This window comes from Triturus cristatus, chromosome 2_2 (assembly GCF_964204655.1).
Source record: "Triturus cristatus chromosome 2_2, aTriCri1.1, whole genome shotgun sequence".
Classification (NCBI taxonomy): domain Eukaryota; kingdom Metazoa; phylum Chordata; class Amphibia; order Caudata; family Salamandridae; genus Triturus; species Triturus cristatus.
In genome coordinates, this window is record NC_140582.1 from 807,069,993 (window position 1) to 807,089,375 (window position 19,383).

At 46.5% G+C, this 19,383-nt stretch overlaps 1 protein-coding gene across 2 annotated transcripts in view; it reads left to right on the top strand.

Annotated features, from left to right (window-relative positions):
- The window catches only part of SGCB (sarcoglycan beta), a 290,526-nt gene that overhangs the window by 230,259 nt on the left and 40,884 nt on the right, over positions 1 to 19,383 (top strand). For both annotated transcript variants that reach the window (XM_085642109.1, XM_085642108.1), the window contains 2 exons: positions 8,007 to 8,198; positions 15,471 to 15,602. In XM_085642109.1, coding sequence (XP_085498235.1) covers positions 8,007 to 8,198; positions 15,471 to 15,602 — 324 coding nt within the window. The remainder of the gene's footprint in view (positions 1 to 8,006; positions 8,199 to 15,470; positions 15,603 to 19,383) is intronic.

Sequence of the window (19,383 nt, forward strand, 5' to 3'; positions counted from 1 at the left end):
GCCTCAACGATATGGTTGTCCTTAGGACTAACCCTAAGCTCTTCCCCAAAGTCGTGTCCCCTTTTCACCTTAACCAAACTACAGAGTTACCAGTCTTTTTCCCTCAGCCAGATTTGGTAGCAGGAAGGGCTCTTCACACACTAGATGTAAAGCAAGCTATCGTAACACATTGCTAGAATAAATCTTTTCATGAAACATAAGGTATTTGTTGCTTTCACACAACCTCATAAATATCACCATGTATCAAAAGCAGGCAAAGTGAGGCAGATTGTCAAATACACCCAAACCTGCTACCTTAAAGCGATGAGAACCCTGCCCACTCCACCCAGACCTCACTTCACCTATAAAGCGGATGCCACTTTGCCTTTTTGGAAAATATCCCCATAGCTGACATTTGCAAAGCAGCTACATGGTCAACTACACATACTTTTACCAAGCACTATTGTGTGGATATCTTAGCCCACCAGCAGGCTCAGGTTGGCCAGACAATCTTGACGACCATGTTCAAACATCTGCACCATACACTGACTAACCACCACTTAGGGGAGTATTGTTTTACAGTCTATGCAGAGCATGTGTATCTGCCACACTTGCTATGGACGGAATATGTTACTGACCCTGTGAGCATCTGTTTGTAGCATGTTGTGCTGTAAATTCCAATGCCCCCTTCTACCTTCAAGAAAGTCAGTGGTTACTTACACCTTTTTAGGTCTCGCCTGACGAAAGCAGCTCATGCGCTGCTCTCGCCATGGAGAGCACCTTTTGTAATCGATTCTCCCCAACGCTTGCATGCACGCGCCTGCATGGACAAAGATGGCTGCTCTCGCCATCTGTCCAATGCAGACAGCATGCACATGCCCCTACGGACTGTGGACAGTCCGACGCCATCTTGTGCTAAGCTTGCCATTGTCATGGCAACTCTTCGCGTATGATGTCCACAAGCGCGCGCATGGCGGCGTGTTTTCGCTTTCACTCGCACGGAGGGACAAAGATGGCGTCGGGCTGTCCACACTCCTTCAGCGAAGCAGCTTCCTTTCCGGCGGCGCTCTTCTGTCCTGGGCGCACTCTGATCTTCTTCTTTGCGGGCGTAGGGAAGCCCCGGTTGTTAGAAGGTACCGGGCGCTTCCTCGGAACTCAAAGCTGCTTCCTCCCTGTTGACCCGCAACGGTGACTATGCTGCTACATTGGCGGTCTTCCCCTGTATGATCAATTAATTTTAAAACATACACTTACACACTACTTCTGGCCCTCCAAAAACTCTCATCTATTAGTACTACTTGGCCATTACTGCCCTCGGTCAGAAGTCAGCGGTCATGTTGCTTGTTGCTATTGTCAGAAATCGTTGTGATATACTGGACCTCTGCATGCATATTTTACCTCTGTAACACTATACCATTACACGCTGCAGTGCGCCGTCGGCACCATGTCCATTCTCCCTCGAGTTTCAATAAGCGCACCGCACTTCGCCACTTCGATACTACACACATGAACCACGACCTCCACCCACTTTACCGTCAAACGGCTGTGATATTACATACGGGGTGGCAGAGAGGAGGTGCTTTTGAGTGCACAGATGATAGACAGAGAGGGGCGGAGTGTGTGAGCACGAGTGGGGAGAGGCTAGAGAGACGGGGAAGATTGTGGGTGTATAGCTGTAGAGAGAAAAACAATACGAATGGAGGAGTAACGGGGAGAAATACAAAATGCAAGCCAGAAAGAGACCGAAAATATACATGGAAGGAGATATACAGCAATAAAGCGAGGAAATGCCCAAAGACACACCCCAAATGGGGATAGCCGACATTATGGAGGACACAGCATGGCCCGGAGGCACAAGATGGCAGACGAACCAGCAGGTGATTCCCCTACCTTGGGCCCGGCCTGCCATCTTATCCTACATGGAGCTTGCAAGGGGGAGGGGGGTGTCCCTCGGCCAGAGTTGTCAATAGGCCTAGCCAGAGAGCCACACAGGTAAAAGGCGCAGCTAGGCAAACATCGGATTCTTTGCGTCCAACCCTGCTTGCCGCAAAGACCGTTACCTCCGCACACCCCGATAGCCGCAATTTGGAAGCTACTGCATGGCAGAGAATCTCTTCTTTACTCGTCCACCCATCCCCGAAGTTAGTAGACTCGATTTGGTGTAAGTTTTTCATGTTATGTTATGTCAGGTTCCTTCTGTCATAGGTATAAAGTTGTTGCGAGCTGCAGTCGTCTTTAACTCTCCGTTTCTGCTTCAGGTAGATCCTATGTTTGTTATATTATTTTTAATTGTTATGTTATGCTTTTTGTCATATTATGGCGAGGTGAGTTAGTTTATGGTTGGCAGGGAAAATTAAGGTCCCCATTGCATCTCAGATAAAGTTAGTTACAGAGGACACAAGTGTCTTGTAGACCTCAAAAGGGGTGCTTTCCTCAATTGTTAAGGATTCTGCAATTTTGCAGGGGTTGGACCAGTTGCTTTCTTGGTCCCTTACCCCACATTTCAGTCGTGCGCAGTTAGCGCTTCAGAATAGTGACTTTTGGGAATATTTTTGGGATGGGTCTGCGCCTGGGGACCATGGCCACGTTGCCCAGACTAGCTCTCCAGCGGGTGTAAGGGGTGCCCCAGGGAGGGTTGCTCTGGGGTGAGCAGGCATCCTGTACTACTATAAACAGCAAGGATTCCCATAAGAACAGTTGGGCAACTCACGCCCTAAGTAGAGCCCCCAGAGGGGTTAGGAAGGTCTGAGGTATTGGGGCGGAGTTATTTATTTATTTATTTATTTAGCGATTTGTAGAGCGCCTGGTGACCCGAAGGCATCCCCGTGCTTTAACATTGTAGAGACCAGAGGGGACAGGCGACCTTATTTTGAGTTGAAGGGTAAACCGTGAGTTCACAGAATGATTTTGATGCACAGGAAAGTATAGGAGTTGTAGGTGACTCAATGGCGAGCGGACTGTGTATTGCGGGGAAAAAACTGTTGTAACCTGTATATAAGAGTGCTATACGGTGATGATGTGAATTTGTATTTGTTTACTTAATAAATACGGCTTCAGATTTTTATATCTCTAACCAAACAACAAAGTTTGGTCTCAGGCTGTCATTCGAAACGGCTGGGAGGTGTTTGTAGGGGGTGGTGATAGGAGGAGGCAATCTAGTGGACAAGGGGTGCAGCAGAGAAAGCCAGCAAGATTGTATATGTGCATGTAACTGAATCCACTAGGCCTTATAAAAGTTGTATTATGGTTGTGAGGAATTCGTCTATTTTGCTTTACTTGAACTTTGTGAGATTTAATTGGTTCAAAATCCATTTTCCTGGATTGTGAACCATTGCTTTGAGTAGGAAATGCCTTTCAAGAACAGTGAAATCACCAATGTGACACATTTTGTCCTGCCTAGTGATAGTAGCTCACATTCGTTTTCAGACCACAATTTCTTTTTATTTAAAGTGTAGTGTTGTTAGTACTAAAGTATTTATGACTCCCACTGACGACTCAACAAGTGTACAGAAATTATTTATTCATGAACTAAAAATTTTAATCGCCAGAGTTTCAAAATGCAGCTGGACGAAACTGCCTTGCAAATTTGAGGGAAAACGACTGCTTCTAAAATTGAGCTTCCGTACACACACCCGTGTGGACACCTGTTTGAGATGGTGGTCCGGGGACAACCATCATTCCTTGGTGTCCTGACCCAGAACAAGCTCCTTCCTGCTGGATGGCTCACACCACCCTCAAACAGCCATCTAGGAGGGGGCAACCACAAATCTTAGACCTATCCCCATACCCTGTAGACCGTAAGAATTGCAACTAGAGAGTCCAGTGACATATCCCACGCTCTCTGGCATGAGATAGAGGCTAATACCCTCGGCCTCAAGCTGGGAAAGTTATGCAAATTATTACTCTTCTATATAAATTATTTTGCAAAGTTCAAACTTGCACAAACGTAATCCCCCTCATACGATCAAAATTAAACACACAAAAAAACTCCCTATCCAGTCAAATGATAAAAGGCCGGGACAACTAGTTCAACTAGCTGTTCGTGCGCCAAACGCAGTCATATAAAGCAGAACTCCTGGGTGTGCAATAGGTCTCACCTTTTAATTAAGTCAGCCATTTGCTTTGCTATACAACACCATTAGCAAAGCAAATGGCTTTAACTTAATTAAAGGCGAGACCTGTTGCATTTTCAATGCTTGTTTCCATACTGTATGCAAGTCACCACACTATCCTTACTCACCATCCCTACTACCTCTCACCCGCTGGGCGAAAAAGACAATCTAATATTACCAAATCCACATTATGCCTGGTGACACGAAAGACTTCTTCGAAGAAAAACAACTTGCATACTTCCAACTCCAGCATTAGATGGCAGGAGTATGCAGAGCATATGAATCTCAGCACTACATGCTACTAGCAGATGCTTACAGAGAAAGTAACATGTACTTGTGCTGGTGCCAGACAACTTGTCCAACCAGATCCTGCTGTCACAGTGGTGTAAAGTGTCCCGGTGCTGATGCCCTTAGTGGACCAAAGTCGGGTGCTAATGGCCTTTAAGGGACCAAATTGACACCTTCTCCATAGACTGTTGAGTTGAACTGAACAACTCTGGACACAGATGTCCCAAGCCATTGTTGCTTTGAAGTATTGAGCACTGAGGAGCTGAGGCAGTCCCCCTCTCAGGGTCAACGCCATGGGACCAAGTCTCAGTTCACTCTCGTGACTCTGGAAACTTGCATAGGAGAGTCAAACCCAGCTAATGTCTCTGATACAGGTAGTTTTAATCGCGCTATGAATAAGGAAATTCATTATTACAAGATGGACACGGTCTCAGCCAAATTGCTAATGATACCTGAAGTTATCTTGGTGAAGCCTCCTCCTCTTCTTCAGGCATGAGAACAGGAGGCACTTCGGATGGAAGAACACACTCTCTCCTCTGGATTTAATAGAGACCAAAAGTTACCATTGACTTCCCCGGGGGACCTGTCACCCTTGACAGCAGGAGCTCGCTTAGCCAATCACGCTGCAGTAAGGGGGGCTTTGCCCTCATTACTACCCTTCAGTCGCAGACAGTGACTTGCAGGCAGTTTTGGGAATACAACCAGTGACCTACAGGGATGTCGGAGTTTGAGCTGTCAACCTGAGGGGTTGGAGGACGGTCTCCCAAAAAAGCACCTTGAAACGGTTCAGTGTTTAGATGGGCAGTCGTATGAATCTTGGGTCAGCGGAGAGACGAGACTGCATCCTGCGTGGAGCAGTTCAGTGGAGGAAGTAAGGTTTGTTGAACAGCGGATCTCCGTTTTTGTGAGCTAAGCTCTGAAACGCTAATGAGCAGCAAGCGTTGTTTTTAATCAGAAAATAGACCAATATAGAGGTTGCAGAATCGTTATAACATCCAACTAAAGGTGCGACACTGTGACATGTTATTTGTGTATTCTTCGAAAGATGCATCTAACGGACGAAGTGAAGTGGTTCACGGCGCGATGGGAGAACTACACATCTAAATAAACTGCAGATGCATTATGGGACTTCATCTTCCATTTGGAAGGGACTCTGTTTCCCTGCAACTGGAATTTTGGAGGGTCGTGGTGCACTGACACTTAGCGCACTCTCTGGCGGTAATTGACTAATCATATGATTTTCCTTTTTACCTCCTATACCCCTTCTCAGTCCAGATGTCCGTAAAGGACGATAGAGTATTGTAATGTTTCCATTCTTTTGTGATCCTGATGTTGAAATTCAATTTGAACTCGAGACTGTATGAATCTTTGTTGCGATTTAAATGTGTCGGTAGATGTTCTTTATGTTTTTTTGTTCATGCCTGTGTGAACAGTTGAAAGGAAAAGTAGTTTGCAGTTTTGCCACTAGGTGGCAGCATGCTTAAAGGTTGATATTTGAATCAGTCCTACTGACTAAAAAGAATGCCGCTGCCCGCGTCCCAAGCAGTGGGACATCAGCAGGGCAGCATGTTAGTGGCCGCCCGTCGGAGCCTCCCCCTTTGCTGCCTCGCGCGCGAGGCTACGCCCACTAAGGTATTACTCCCTTTAGTTGGAGCGGGAGGCGGGCCTTTGGGGGGCGGGGGGCGCGGCTTGCCCCCCCCCCTACTTAGGAGGCCCCCTCGCCCAGTTCCTCCTCTGTTTCCTGCCGCTCCAGCCTGGACCTCTGCGACAGGCGGTACAGTAAGGGTACCCCTGTCCGGCACAGTAAGGGTGCCCGAGCCAAGGTCCAGGAGCCGAAGGGGGTTCTGGGAAGACCGCGACGGCGCCCCGTTAGTCCTTCGGGCGGTTGGGGGGCCTGACCAACCGGGGGTGTGCCACAACACGCTCCGCCCCTGTCGGAAGGGGCGGGAGTAGGAGACAGATCACGTGACCCAGTGGATGATCTGTAAATAATTATGTGCCACACTGCCGGGCATCGACCCACCGTGTGTGCTGGCTCACCAGGCGGGCGGAGCAGCAAGGGGCTGCCTGCCCTGGATCGCCCGTAAGATAACCCAATTTTATTATCATACTATGTTGTATGAAATAAACCTGCAGCAGTTCTTCACCCACTAATAAAGTGTCAGTGTAATCATTGGGTGACGTCTGTGTATGCGTGTTGACTGAAGCGGATGACGGTGTGGTCACTACAGTCACCGGCTTAAAGGAAGTAACTTTACCCTATTAGGATAAAAGAAAATGCTAATTTTGTAGCTTTGCGAGGAAAAAAATATCCACATCCGCTTTTGATAAGAGAAATGTCGCATGCTGTTAAGTGAGGATAATACTTTAATCTCTTTTTACGGTCATTCCAATTTATTGCTATCTTCAGAGGTCTTCTTTGAATGCTGTGGTTAAACAGCTAACTCACTGGAAAGTTAGGTACCACAACATTGAGTAATTGTCCCTGTGGAAATGAGATCTCTCTTTATCATTCCGCTTGAATTTTGTTTGTTTCCCGTGTGCTGTGCATTCTAAGTCGTGTTCCATGGCGGAGGCCTTTTTCGAATAAGCAGTGCTTTCACATTCGTCCCCTTGACACCTGGGAGCTTTGCTTTATTTACTATTACATTTTCAGGATTGTTTGCTGTCCTCAACTCCCTGCTTTAAAAAAAATGTAAACGAATATTCATCAGTTCGCACAATACGTGGCAACTCATTGCTGTGCTCGGCCACTATTCCCGATGCTTGAAAGCAGACCATCGTTCTCCTCCCCTTACTTAAGAAGCCCACCACGAATAGCTCAAATTAGGCAGCCTACCAGTCTGTCTTTTGTTGCCTTCCAAGAACTTTGAGAGCTGTGTTTTCCCTGTCTTTTACCACCAGGTGTTGCCTGGTGGTGATGTACGGGGATAAAAAGGAATTTGCACTGTCCACCTTAAATAGTGCGGACGGCGTAACAGGCGTCTTTTGAAAATACCCGTCATTCACGCCTCAAGGCTGGGCGGCAGGTCTTTTTCCAGACTTAGAGCCAGACTTGAATAGTCTCTGCCTTTCTTTCTTCTCTGTCAAAACTAATCACGACTCCTTCAGGAAGTCTCTCTAAAGACTCTGCTGCTGCTCTCTCCCCCACTATCTTGTCTGTGTGCCTGTCAGAAGCTTTGTAATCCATAATGCATGGATGCCTTTGGGGGTCACTGATCCCGCTGTAAAAGACACCTTTCATTCACACAGTCTGCTCGGTAGAACATGCCAACTCCTAATCACCGCTGTGCTGCCTCGCTGCGTTGTCAGCACCAGCAATCCTTGGCTTAAAAAAGTAATAACGTTATGTTTTTTATTGATCAGTTTTCTAGTATAGAATCGTACATCATGTATAAATAGGCAATACCTTGAACACATGGCTGTGTGTGTGTGATCTAACATAATATATTAAATGATTACACCATGGCAGCGTTTGCGAAACCGATGTTTTAGACCTATTTTGCAATTAAATAACCAGTATTTACAGCTTTAGACTAGAATAAATAAGTATCATTTAAAACACATTTTCTTTTATTTTACTTTATTCTGTCAAGCTTCTGAACCTGTTGGTATATTGCGTTTAAGGTTGTGTTCGAGCAAGGAACAACAAAACTCTCTGTGGAAAAAGATAATACCGCCATCACCAGTGATGTCGGGATGGCATTTATTGATCCTAGGACCCAGAAGACTTTGTTCAGCACGGACTACGAAAAACACGAGTTCCATTTGCCAGCTGGTGTGAAAACTCTAAATGTCCAAAAAGCATCCACAGAAAGGGTAAGACTTGTTGTTCTGCATCTTTATCCCTGTACTCCATGTATGCTTGCATTCTATTTCTGAGTCCTAGATCACTGTGGGGTAAATGGACAATGCTTGTGTAACAGTTACCCGGTGTCACTGTTTTGCTCCACGCGGTCATGATACAATGGCCGCTCTTGGCTGTGCCACTGCTTTTGTTCTGTGTGTTATAGCTCAAGGGATGGTGAGGTGGAGGGTCAAGGCTTGCTTGCAGACTAAGTGTGTGACTAGGAGCTCACGTACTGTATGACGCACTTATAAAGCACAATAAAATCAATGTCCAGACAGTTCCAATATTTGTCAAGGGATAGGACTTTAATTATATTTAGAAAAATAATGCACCAACACTCAGAAAAGTAAACATCTTTCTAATGGTATTTATAACTGCAGATTCTTCACTTCAGAATACTCCCCAGACGCCAGACCAGATCCATAAACTTTTCTCCAGCAATGCTCCCACTTCCATGTGGCTCCATACTGGCTGGATTCCACTCCTGAAGTGATAGAAGGGAGCTGGATATAAGCGCCCCCTGTGTGCTGATGTCAGTTCCTTTCTTTCCAAGCATTCTGAAGCGGGCCAGAAGCCCCGCTCACAATTTTGTCAGCCTTCTTGCGACTTCCTAAAGAAATACAATGTTCTAGGGAACAATGCCCCTACTAAAATGAAAGATTTTAAATCATGCTGTGACTCTAAACAATAAATGACGGTTATAGAATAGAGCTCCATAAGGTGTGTCTGTGGTGTCTGGGCTCGGATCATGACTTGGGGCTTTATTACGAGTCTGGCGTTCCACGGATGGCCAGACTCGCGGACGCAGTTGTGGCGGTCTTCTGACTGCCCCATTACAACCAGGGCGATCGGGCCACCATGGGACCATCGCAACCACCAGGGATCAGAGATCATTGGCAGTGGCACAGCGGTATTGAGGCTGCATTATGCTTGGCGGGGTCTCTGCAGCCTGCAAAGCATACTACAAGTTTCCTCACCGCCACAATTTTCATGGTGGTGCAGCCACCATGAAAAGTGTGTCAGTGAGTAATTAAAGGGGACCTGCAGGGCCCACTGGTGGCCCACACCATGAGGATGCACACGGGGGGCACAACATGTGCTGCCCTGTGTGCTTGCACACCAGTACCTGCATGACATGGACTGCAGCACTCCATGACGTACAGGTACTGCCTTTGACGTTCCCATTGTGGTGCCATTTTCATAGGCACTGCCCTGGAAATGCCTAAGAACCGCACGCCAGACAGGAGAAAACTCCTGATCTAGTGGACGGTTTGTACATGGGTTTGGCGGTGCGGGAGCCGGGCGGTTCTGCTCCCTCACCACCAAACTCATAATAAGACCCTTGAAGTTGTTCAATAAATGTGTCCTCGTCCACCCGAAAACAATCTGAGACCGAGAAGCGAAGCTGTATGTTGCGGATAATAAGAAACGGTAATTGCTCTCTCATAAGTCAAACTTATGCACCACGTCACTGCCACAGACTTCCAACATCTGGTCGGTTCTCTGATCGCTAGAGGAGATGAACTCAGCCTTCGGTGCCTTGCGGATCACGAGTGGCGTCTCCATCCGGAGGTGGGGCAAGGTCTCTTTTAACAGTGGGGAGAGCCTTGCTTAAATCTGTTCGTGCAGTGTCAGCAGTTTTGCGCATTGGAATTTCCAGGGCGGCTCTCGCTGGCGTCACTTTTCGTCGCTAGTGGAGCACAGGCCTCTGGTACGCCTTTCTGCCCATACCACCCCTGTCCAGAGTGCTCAAAAAGATCAGGAGCAACCAGGCACAAGCCATCCTTGTGGCTCCGGACTGGGCACAGAGAGTAAGGTATCCCAAGCTTTTGCAAATGAGCATTGATCCTCCGATCAGGCTGTCCCTTTGGGAGGATCTTCTGTCGCAGCAGCAGGGGATGGTCCTCCACCCGAACCCGTCTACTCTCCTCCTCCTTGTGTGGAGAGTGATTGGTGACAGTTGACAGCTTTTGATCTTCCTGCCGAAGTCTGTAAAGTTATTCTGGCAGCTGGGCGTCCCTCCTCAAAGTCGGTATATGCCTGCAGATGGCAAAGATTTTGTAAATATTGTACAGAACGGTCTGTCGACCCCTTTTCCGCGTCCCTCTCAGATATTCTTTTTTTTTTTCTTTGGCCCAGCAGGGCTCTGCTTTGGGCACTTTGAAGGGCTAATTTTCGTCCCGTCTGCTTTTCTTCAGTTTCCAGATCAACCGTCTGTTTTTAAATCACCTCTTGTACAGAGATTTCTGAAGGGGCTGACTCATTTGTTTCCCCCTTCACCCTTTCTTATGCCCCAGTGGGACCTTAAATTAGTTAGTTTTATTAATGGTGGACGAACCCAATGCTGTGTGGTACGATCACTGTGAGACAGTGTTTGGGAACACACTAGGTAGGTTAAAAGACCCCTCACACACCAACCTGGTTGGTGTCATGCTTCATCATCGGGGTCCCAACCGGGTGGCCGAATGCCCCCCGGTTGTGCTACGACGCCTGGCTACAGCGGAGCTGGTGTGGTGCAAGAGTGTGATGTAGTGATTGTTAAAAAATATCTCTGAGAGTCCTTGCCATTAGGAAATTTATTACTGGCGGCTCAGGATATAAATAAAAACAGGGTATGTGATGCAACTACGAGAGAAATTATCATCTACTAGTTGTCGGTGTTGTAGGTCTACATGTTTCAGCTCTCTTGGGGAAATATGGAGCTTTCGTCAGGACCAGTGAGGTAAGTGAGTGGCAAAGTGCGAAGTGCCACGTGATAAGTGAAAAAATAAAAAGGTTGTTTACCTACACACTCGCTAAGGTGTGTGGACCCAGTGTCGGCAAAATTGCGGACACTGCAGCGCAAAACCTGTGGAAGGAAACAAGACAGCACAAGAACACATATGAGACTGCCACTTTGGTGCCGTGGATTATAGCAACTATAAAATGCAATCTTAAGTGCTGTGGTGAAGCAAACCTATCTTCAAGGATCGTACCTGTGATGACACACGAACTATGGAGGTGTATCATGCTGCTGAGCGTATGAAAATCGGAGGCAAGTCAATTAGAGATGCTAGGTAAACGCAAAGCGCTCTGTGAACTATGTGTGCCAAGTGGTGGTTAACACGGCACTACAACAGTGAAAACAGATGGTGGATTATACACATGTGGTGCCTGGTGAGTTTGCAGGCAACGATCTGGTTTGAGGAAGAACCGTGAAACCTCGAGTGAGGTGTGTCACAGTGAATGACCCACTGAGCGCTGGTAAGACGAGGCTGACTGAAGCCATGAGGGTAGCGCTTTACTAGTTGGTTACTAAAAAGGGGGGGATGCGCAATGCAGGGACGGAAAGAATTAAAATAATAATAATAATTATTATAATTACACTATGGCGTCAATTCTGTAGAGAAAAGAAGTTACACGTCTCAGGGGTGAGGTAGGGAAGAATGTTGTAGGGAAGAATGTTGTAACCCCCAGGGAAAAAGGCAAACGCCACCTTACTTGATTGAGGAGCTGTCAACGCCTGGCACCTACTGTGGTCTCCCGAAGTCCCGGATGCTGTGGGTCCCCAGGAAGGGAGAAGTTAAATAGTGAAGTGCTCCATTACGTACGTGCGGGCTGGCTGGTGAGCTCGGGCGGGGCCGCGAGGACTGCGCATGTTTGAAGGAGCAGTGTGAGCCTGGCGTGCATGCGTGAATGCTGCGGGAACGCATGAAGGAAGGCTAAGCTAAAGGTGCCGGCTCCAAGGAGAGAAGTGAGCCTGGCGCGCATGCGTAGGTGCTCCGGGGGCGCGATGGGGAAAGTGAATGGCATAGGGAGATGCCACTATACCTGCGCATGCGCAGTATGAATAAGGCCAGTGATGTTGAAGGAAATGGCCTGTGGGGGAGACCGGTGGAGAGCCGGTACTGATGCTAATTGAGGGCTCAGGGGATTAAAGTCTCGAAGGAGGTAGGGATGCTGAATTAAGCAGAGATATGATTTGGACATAAACACCACGGGGGGGGGCAGAATGATGGTTATCTAAGCCTAATCCAGGAAAAATTAGGATTTTCTCAGGCTGTTCCAGGGGATATTATCGTTCAGGCCGGTGATGTGGCTGGACAGCCGATATATCCATCTCTGTTCCTGTTCCAGGAGGCGGGTCTGGATGTTAGGGAGGTTGTGATCTAAGGCTTCCAGTACGACCCATCTCATATCATTAAATTAGTTCCCATCTTCTTGATGTGTGCACCGTTTGAGCTACTGCACAATTGCCCCCTTCAGCTGCTCACTATTAAAACAGCCTTTTTAGTAGCAATAACTTCTGCCAGGAGGGTGAGTGAACTGCAGGTTCTGTCATCTCAGCCTCCTTACCTGACCGTCTTTCCGGACAAAGTAGTGCTTCTCACTAGGGTTCAGTTTTTTGCCTAAAGTAGTAACACCTTTCCATCTGGGACAGTTTGTTACTCTGCCCACGTTCTATGCACCTCTGCATCCTTCCAAGGAAGAGCAGCATCTCCACCTTCTGGACCCAAAAAGAATGTTATTGTTCTACCTTGATCACACTAAAGAGTTCAGGGTGGACGACCAACTCTTCATAAGGTATGTTGGAGCAAAAAAGGGGTGTGCTGTACAGAAGAGGACCATTTCACACTGGGTCATCTTCTCCATAAAAATGTTATGCCTTGGCAAAGAAGCAGCCTCCTGAAGGCCTTAGGCCCCATTGTACCAGGGTGAAGGCAGCTACCATGGCTCTTCAGCATGGTGTTCTGGTTCGTAACATCTGCCAGACTGCCACGGTGGCATCTCTGCACACGTTCGCCAAACATTACTGCCTGGACAACCAAGTCTGCAGGGAGGGCCTTTTCGACCGTTCAGTCCTGCAGGACTTTTTAGTTTGAAGCTTTTCCGTAGTCCCTCTTTCAGGGATGGTATTGCTTGGGTATCTGTTCAAAGGTAAGGAATCTGCGGATAGATGTCTCTATCAGTTGGACAAGTTACTTACCTTCGGTAACACCTTATCTGGCAGTGACATGATCCAGTCGCAGACTCCTTACCTACCCGCTCATCCATCGCCCTGCAGATTCGTTTTAGTGTCAGGGCTGTTTCCCCTTCAGGGCCCTGGTTGTTTTTTAACACACCATGGTCAGTCGCTTCATGGCTCAGCAATTCCGGCGTGGAAAGTTGTGAAAAGTACCGACAGCGCTGCCGGGTGGTACCTACATAGACAACGTGAACGTCATGAAGACGACAGACTCCCATTGGTTTTGCGTATGTGAGTAGAACTGTGTGAAAAAGGATATTTTCTATTACTCAAAAAAGAGACCCCCAATGACTCCATCATCTTACGATAAAGTGTTTACTTGAAGTATCCCACAAATGATACCGAAATGTCACCCTTTATAAACTCCAAACAAAAGAATGACACACATAAGCAAATGAAAACGTAGTATACCTGGCCCATTGGGGGCGCAACGCACGCCCACCAAACTGCGCACTGTCACTACAGAATTACCACTGCACAGAAAAGCCTACAACACTGGTCAGTGCTTTGTCCCGCAACAATCAGTTCTCCGATACTGGAGTTCTGAGCTCGCCCTGCAGGAGCAACAATCACTGGTAACCCCCGCCCCCTCCGAATTATGCACATCATCCTGCACAGCCGTGTGCACACTACACCAGTCCCACACCAAGTCCATTTCATTATAGCATCACAAAGCTAAAATATGTAAAGAAAAATTACTTTACTCTCTCATAGAAATCACCAAGGTCTCTTTTACCCTTACAGCTTCTCTTATATAACTGGTTTTCCATTTTCCTTTCAAGGCCTCCTCTTCCACTGAGCGTGTCCTTCTCCCTTAAAGTGACCACATTCCAACAACATATCCAGACTTTATGCACATTGAGCCCATCATCAATTATCCGTTATTGATCTTTTTAAGACAGGGCGATATTTCTCTGCAAGTTCAGTACTTCTGGTGGCATAGAAGTCAATCTCATAACTTCGCATATTCCGAATATGGAGGAACTGGTAATGTGTAAGTAGAATTGGGATTGGAGCATTGTTGGTACCTCGGGCAATCCTAATGTGCTTCACAGAACTTCGATTTGCCCATTGGCTATGGAGTCCTCGTCTGCCTTGTTCGTATGTAAACACTGACCGAGCCAGTGTGTGTGCCCGAATTTTACACCGTTCATTGTGGGCTTAACGGACCTGGCAGTAAAATTTGTGCTGGGCGTTGACGGGTAGTAGTGCCCCGGGCAGGCCCTGCTGTTGCCACCTGGTTCTTGCTGGGATAAGGGCGGTGCCGGGTGATAAAAAAGGCTGCAGTGTAGCAGTTCAGAGCAGGTCTTGGGTAATGACGCATTGATTTCACCTGTGTGGTGAATATATAAGCTGTTTTTAATCAATCACTGTCCAGGATGAAGGAAGGAAGGAATGAGCTCCCTGACAAGTATCACAGGAGTAGAGAGAATGTGACGCAGCGGCCAGAGCTGCTGACTTGGCAGCTGGGTATCCTGGTTCGAGTCTTGGAGGCGCAACATCTGTGATTCTGGGCAAATCACTTCATCTCTCCGGCTGATAAGTTGTGCTATATAAATCTGCTACAAGTTGAAAAAGCGGCTAAACTTTAGGAAAAAATTGTTCCACCAAAGCAGATGTTAACAGTATTTTGACTACGGGAAACTGATAAAAGAAGAAGATGAGGAACAAGCATTGGTAAATGCAGGAAAATATGCTGCAGCCAATAAGAATGGAGAAAATCAAGTAGCAAGCGCAGGAACCAATGAGGGTCCAGGAATGCGAGGGGGCGGGATGTAAGCCCCTTTAAGATTTATATTAAAAACAATAGATCTCACAAGCACAGCGCAAGCGAAACCTAACAAAAAGGCAGCTTAGCTGTCCCAAACCTTTTGTCACAAAGAGTAGGAGGAAAACAAACTGAGCTTTGCTATATTTTTTCACATCTAGCACTTGAAAGCAGCTTTGTGCATACTCTGTTAAATGTGAAGAGAGGGATATGCCTACTTGAAATCACTACTTTGGCTAGTAGATTAACAAACGTGTGAATGTTTTCTTTTGGTACACAGCATTCATTATTTCATTCATATACAGTCAAGTAGCCTTGACACAGAAAGAGTGTCACTTTCATTCTTGTGATGTGTCAAAGGACAATATTATTCTGTTGTGAGTCAATGTAATAGTGCATCTGGAAGCTTTGGAGAAGTAGGGAGTTTGCCAGAAATTGTCTGCCTTATGTATATTTCTGTATTTCTAGATCACCAGTAACGCTACCAGTGACCTAAATATAAAAGTTGATGGGCATGCCATCGTACGCGGAAATGAAGGTGTGTTCATTATGGGGAAAACCATTGAGTTTCGTATGGGACGAAATATGGAACTGAAGGCAGTAAGTAGTTTATGACCTCTTTAAAATATTTGATATTTCAAAAAGTACTTCCAGAAATGGGCTTGTGTTCAAACATTTGGGACAAATATTACAGGCCGAATTCATTGTATGTATTCAACCTTGGTGAAGTGCTTACATTCCTGTAGGGATAGGGAATTGTGACTTATGGGCATGAAAATACAATCACAGTTTATCTTACATGTGTCCCTTGTAGAATTTTTTTGTCTAGATTCCTGTTCTTTCTCCCCAGTGTACAAGAGTGTGACCATTCAGAGACATGAGGGAAACGTTCCTTCGGACGAAGCCAGGATTCACAATGTGCCAGTACAGCTCCAGCAATAGAGCAAATGCATCTTTAGCACGCATTTGTTCAGCACGCAAGTTGTAACAACGACTTGTTTTTCGGGGGGTGGAATGGTGTTGGATTTAAAGTCCACTACGCAGACTGGAGTTGGAATAGTAAATTATAAACTCATGAAAGCTGTAGTACATGTTTGTAGCACTGTGCACTCTCTGAAGACTTTTTAGCGATTTTATAACTTATTGTAACCATGACCATTGTTAATTATTTTTTTCTTCAATTTTATGATACAGATCATGTATAAACTAAAAGGCCCTAATTGGAAATTGTTTTCATATGATGTTCTATTTTAATTGATTTTATTTTTCATATTGACTTGTGTACCATCATGTTGCTATTTGACCTGTGCGTTTATGGATATATTTGTATCCGAATAAAGATTTTTTAATTGAATTGAATTAAACTATTTCAACATCCAGCACCCCCCTAAGGCAAGTCGTTAAAACGACTTGCATGCTGAACAAATGCATCCTAAAGACGCATTTGTACAAAAGACGGCGTTAAGAACGCATGCATCCTAAACACATGCGGAATACCGGGTGGGATGGAGCACATTGCCTCTCATCCCAGGACAGTTCACCCCATTTCATCCTGGTAAATGCAGTACGCTTACTTTCAAAGTTGCTGTAGTCTTTCACCAAAGTTAGTGCAGGTAGTGCTGTTATCTCTAGACACGTGTTTCTGGGTTTAGCCCGTCAGCAGTAGAGAGCAAAAGTTAATAAAAAGCAGAGAAAAGTCATCAGGGGTTGCTGAAATGGTGCCCAAGTCTTCACAGGTCACAGTACCTCTCCACAGGCACACAGGTGCATCCCAGGAGAGCTCGTCAGCTCAAGGGAGCCTTTTAAACATGGGGGGAGGGAGCACATTGCCTCTCATCCCAGCACAGTTTACCCCATAGCATCCTGGTAAATGCAGTACGCTTAATTTCAAAGTTGCTGTAATCTTTCACCAAAGTCGGTGCAGGTAGTGCTGTTATCTCTAGACGCGTGTTTCTAGGTTTAGCCCGTCATCATGCGGAATACCGTCTTACATCCGAGGCATGACCACCTGGAAAAGAACTCTTAGTTCATTTTTTCTCTTGTTAGCTTTTTCAGGATTTTTTTTAGTTGATCTTTACTTTCTTTCTACTTTGGTTGTCTGCAAAAAAAGCTCCTGTCTATACTTTCAAATGGGGGAGAGATGTGGCGCAGCAGCCAGATCATCTGACTCCGAAGCATGGGGATCAATGTTCGATCCCTGGTGCCAGCTCAGCATCATGTGACTCTGGGCAATAGCTCCCTTAATCTCCACGACAGCCCCCAGCGTCTTGTAACCTTAAGGGGTGATATGTTTGCGCTTTACAAATATGGATTACTTATTTTCCCTTGTGCATTTCTGCTACATTGTACTGCATGCCTAATTAATATTGGTAGTTCGTAGGTTCCTGAAGTGCTTAAGGAGATTCACATTTTTGCTGGAATGAGAGATGCCTAATCAAAAGTGCTTAAAATGACTAAGATTCCTACATGTTATTCTTAATTACTGTTTATACTACCTTGGAGTGCGATCAGAAGATGTTTACCAGAAGAAAACATCCAATATTTGCCTCAATCGTCGATGTATCCTCTCGCTCAGTAGCTCCTGTGTACCAAATCTCCCGGTTCCTCAGTATCTTCTAGTCCTTCATGAAACCTCTATGGACTGCCAGTGCTGCAGATTTGTGCATCTATGTTTCACCATGCAGGTAGAAGGATCCATCAACAAAAAAAAAGTAAGTTGAGCTCTTAGTGACATCCTCACTCACCTCAACAGGTGTGCAAACCATTTCAGTCAATCAGCACGTATATAGCACGTCTAATCACACATGAGTGTATCCTGGCGCTGAGGGTACTGCTGCAGGGGGCTTAGTTAAACAACCAGGTCTTGAGTCCTTTTCTGAATTCCAGTAAAGATGATGAGCTGCATAGATTAAGTGGTAGGTCTTTCCAGGACTTCCCAGCAAGGTAGGAGAAGTACTGTCCTCCACTGATGCTGTGGTAAATGTGTGGGTGTGGGTGTGGGTGAGGCAGAGGCAGAGGGAGGCAGAGCGCAGGTGTCTGTTGGGAAGGTGGAAGTTCAGTCGGTGGTTGATGTACGCTGATCCCTAGTTGTGGAGGGCTTTGAAGATGTGGATCAACATCTTGAACTGGCATCTATTCTGAATGGGGAGCCAGTGGAGCTTCGTGATGTGGGGGGTGATGTGGATCCACTTGGCGAGGTCTAGGATGAAGGATGGCCTGGCTGTTGCGTTATGTATTGTTTGCAGTCTCTTGGGGAGGTGCGAGGTGATTCCTGCATAGTGTGTTGCCATAGTCCAGTCGGCTGGTGGCAAGGGTTCGTGTGACGGTGCGTCTGGTGTCGATGGGGAGCCACTTGACATTCTTGAGGAGCAGGGAAGGGTGAGGAAGCAGGCGGATGAGACTGCGTTAATCTGTCTTTTCATAGTGAGCATACTGTCCAGGATGATGCCAAGGTTGTGGGCGTGGTCAGTCAGAGGGGTTCTAGTTTGGGGGCCCACCAGGTGTCATTCCATGGGAAGGTGGTGTTACTGAAGATCAGCACTTCTGCCTTGTCTATGTTGAGTTGTAGGCAGTTGTCTCTCATCCAGTTGATGATATTCGTCATGCACCTGTGGAAGTTGGTCAGCGTGGCGGAGGAGTCTTCTGATAGGTAGAGGATGAGCTGGGTATCGTCAGTGTAGGATGTGATGCTCAGAAGACACACAGATGATGGACAGATTGCAGAGCAAATCAAACATTCTCCCCAGTCAATAGATCTGGGTTATATCCATTGTTCTTTTGCTCACCATGCCCCCCCCAGTTTAGACCCACCCATATGCAAACCAGTCTAAACCCCGTACCTCATTGGAACAGTCCAGCCCGAATTGCCAAGCCAGGTCCTCCCTGGACCGGAAACAAGCATCCTGGGGCCGGTTTCGGGGCATCACCCCTCATCAGCCAGGCTAGCTTCAATCCAGTGACACAGTGAGCCCGGAACCCATGTCCGGGCATACCCAGCGCACCTGTGGAAGTTGGTCAGAATGGCGGAGGTGTCTTCTGATAGGTAGAGGATGAGCTGGGTATTGTCAGTGTAGGATATGATGGTCAGAAGACACACAGATGATGGACAGATTGCAGAGCAAATCAAACATTCTCCCCCAGTCATAAGATCTGGGTTAAATCCATCGTTCTTTTGCTCACCATGTCAACCCAGTTTAGACCCAGCCATGTGCAAATCAGTCTTGACCCTGTATTTCATGGGAACAGTACAGCCCGAACTGTCAAGCCAGGTCAGTCCATGCAATCCTTTTTTTTTGTAAGCATATTTTAATTTGCATTTTATAATAAGCAGGAGTAAATATCACATACATGTGTATTCAATATTACAGTTACAATTATAGTC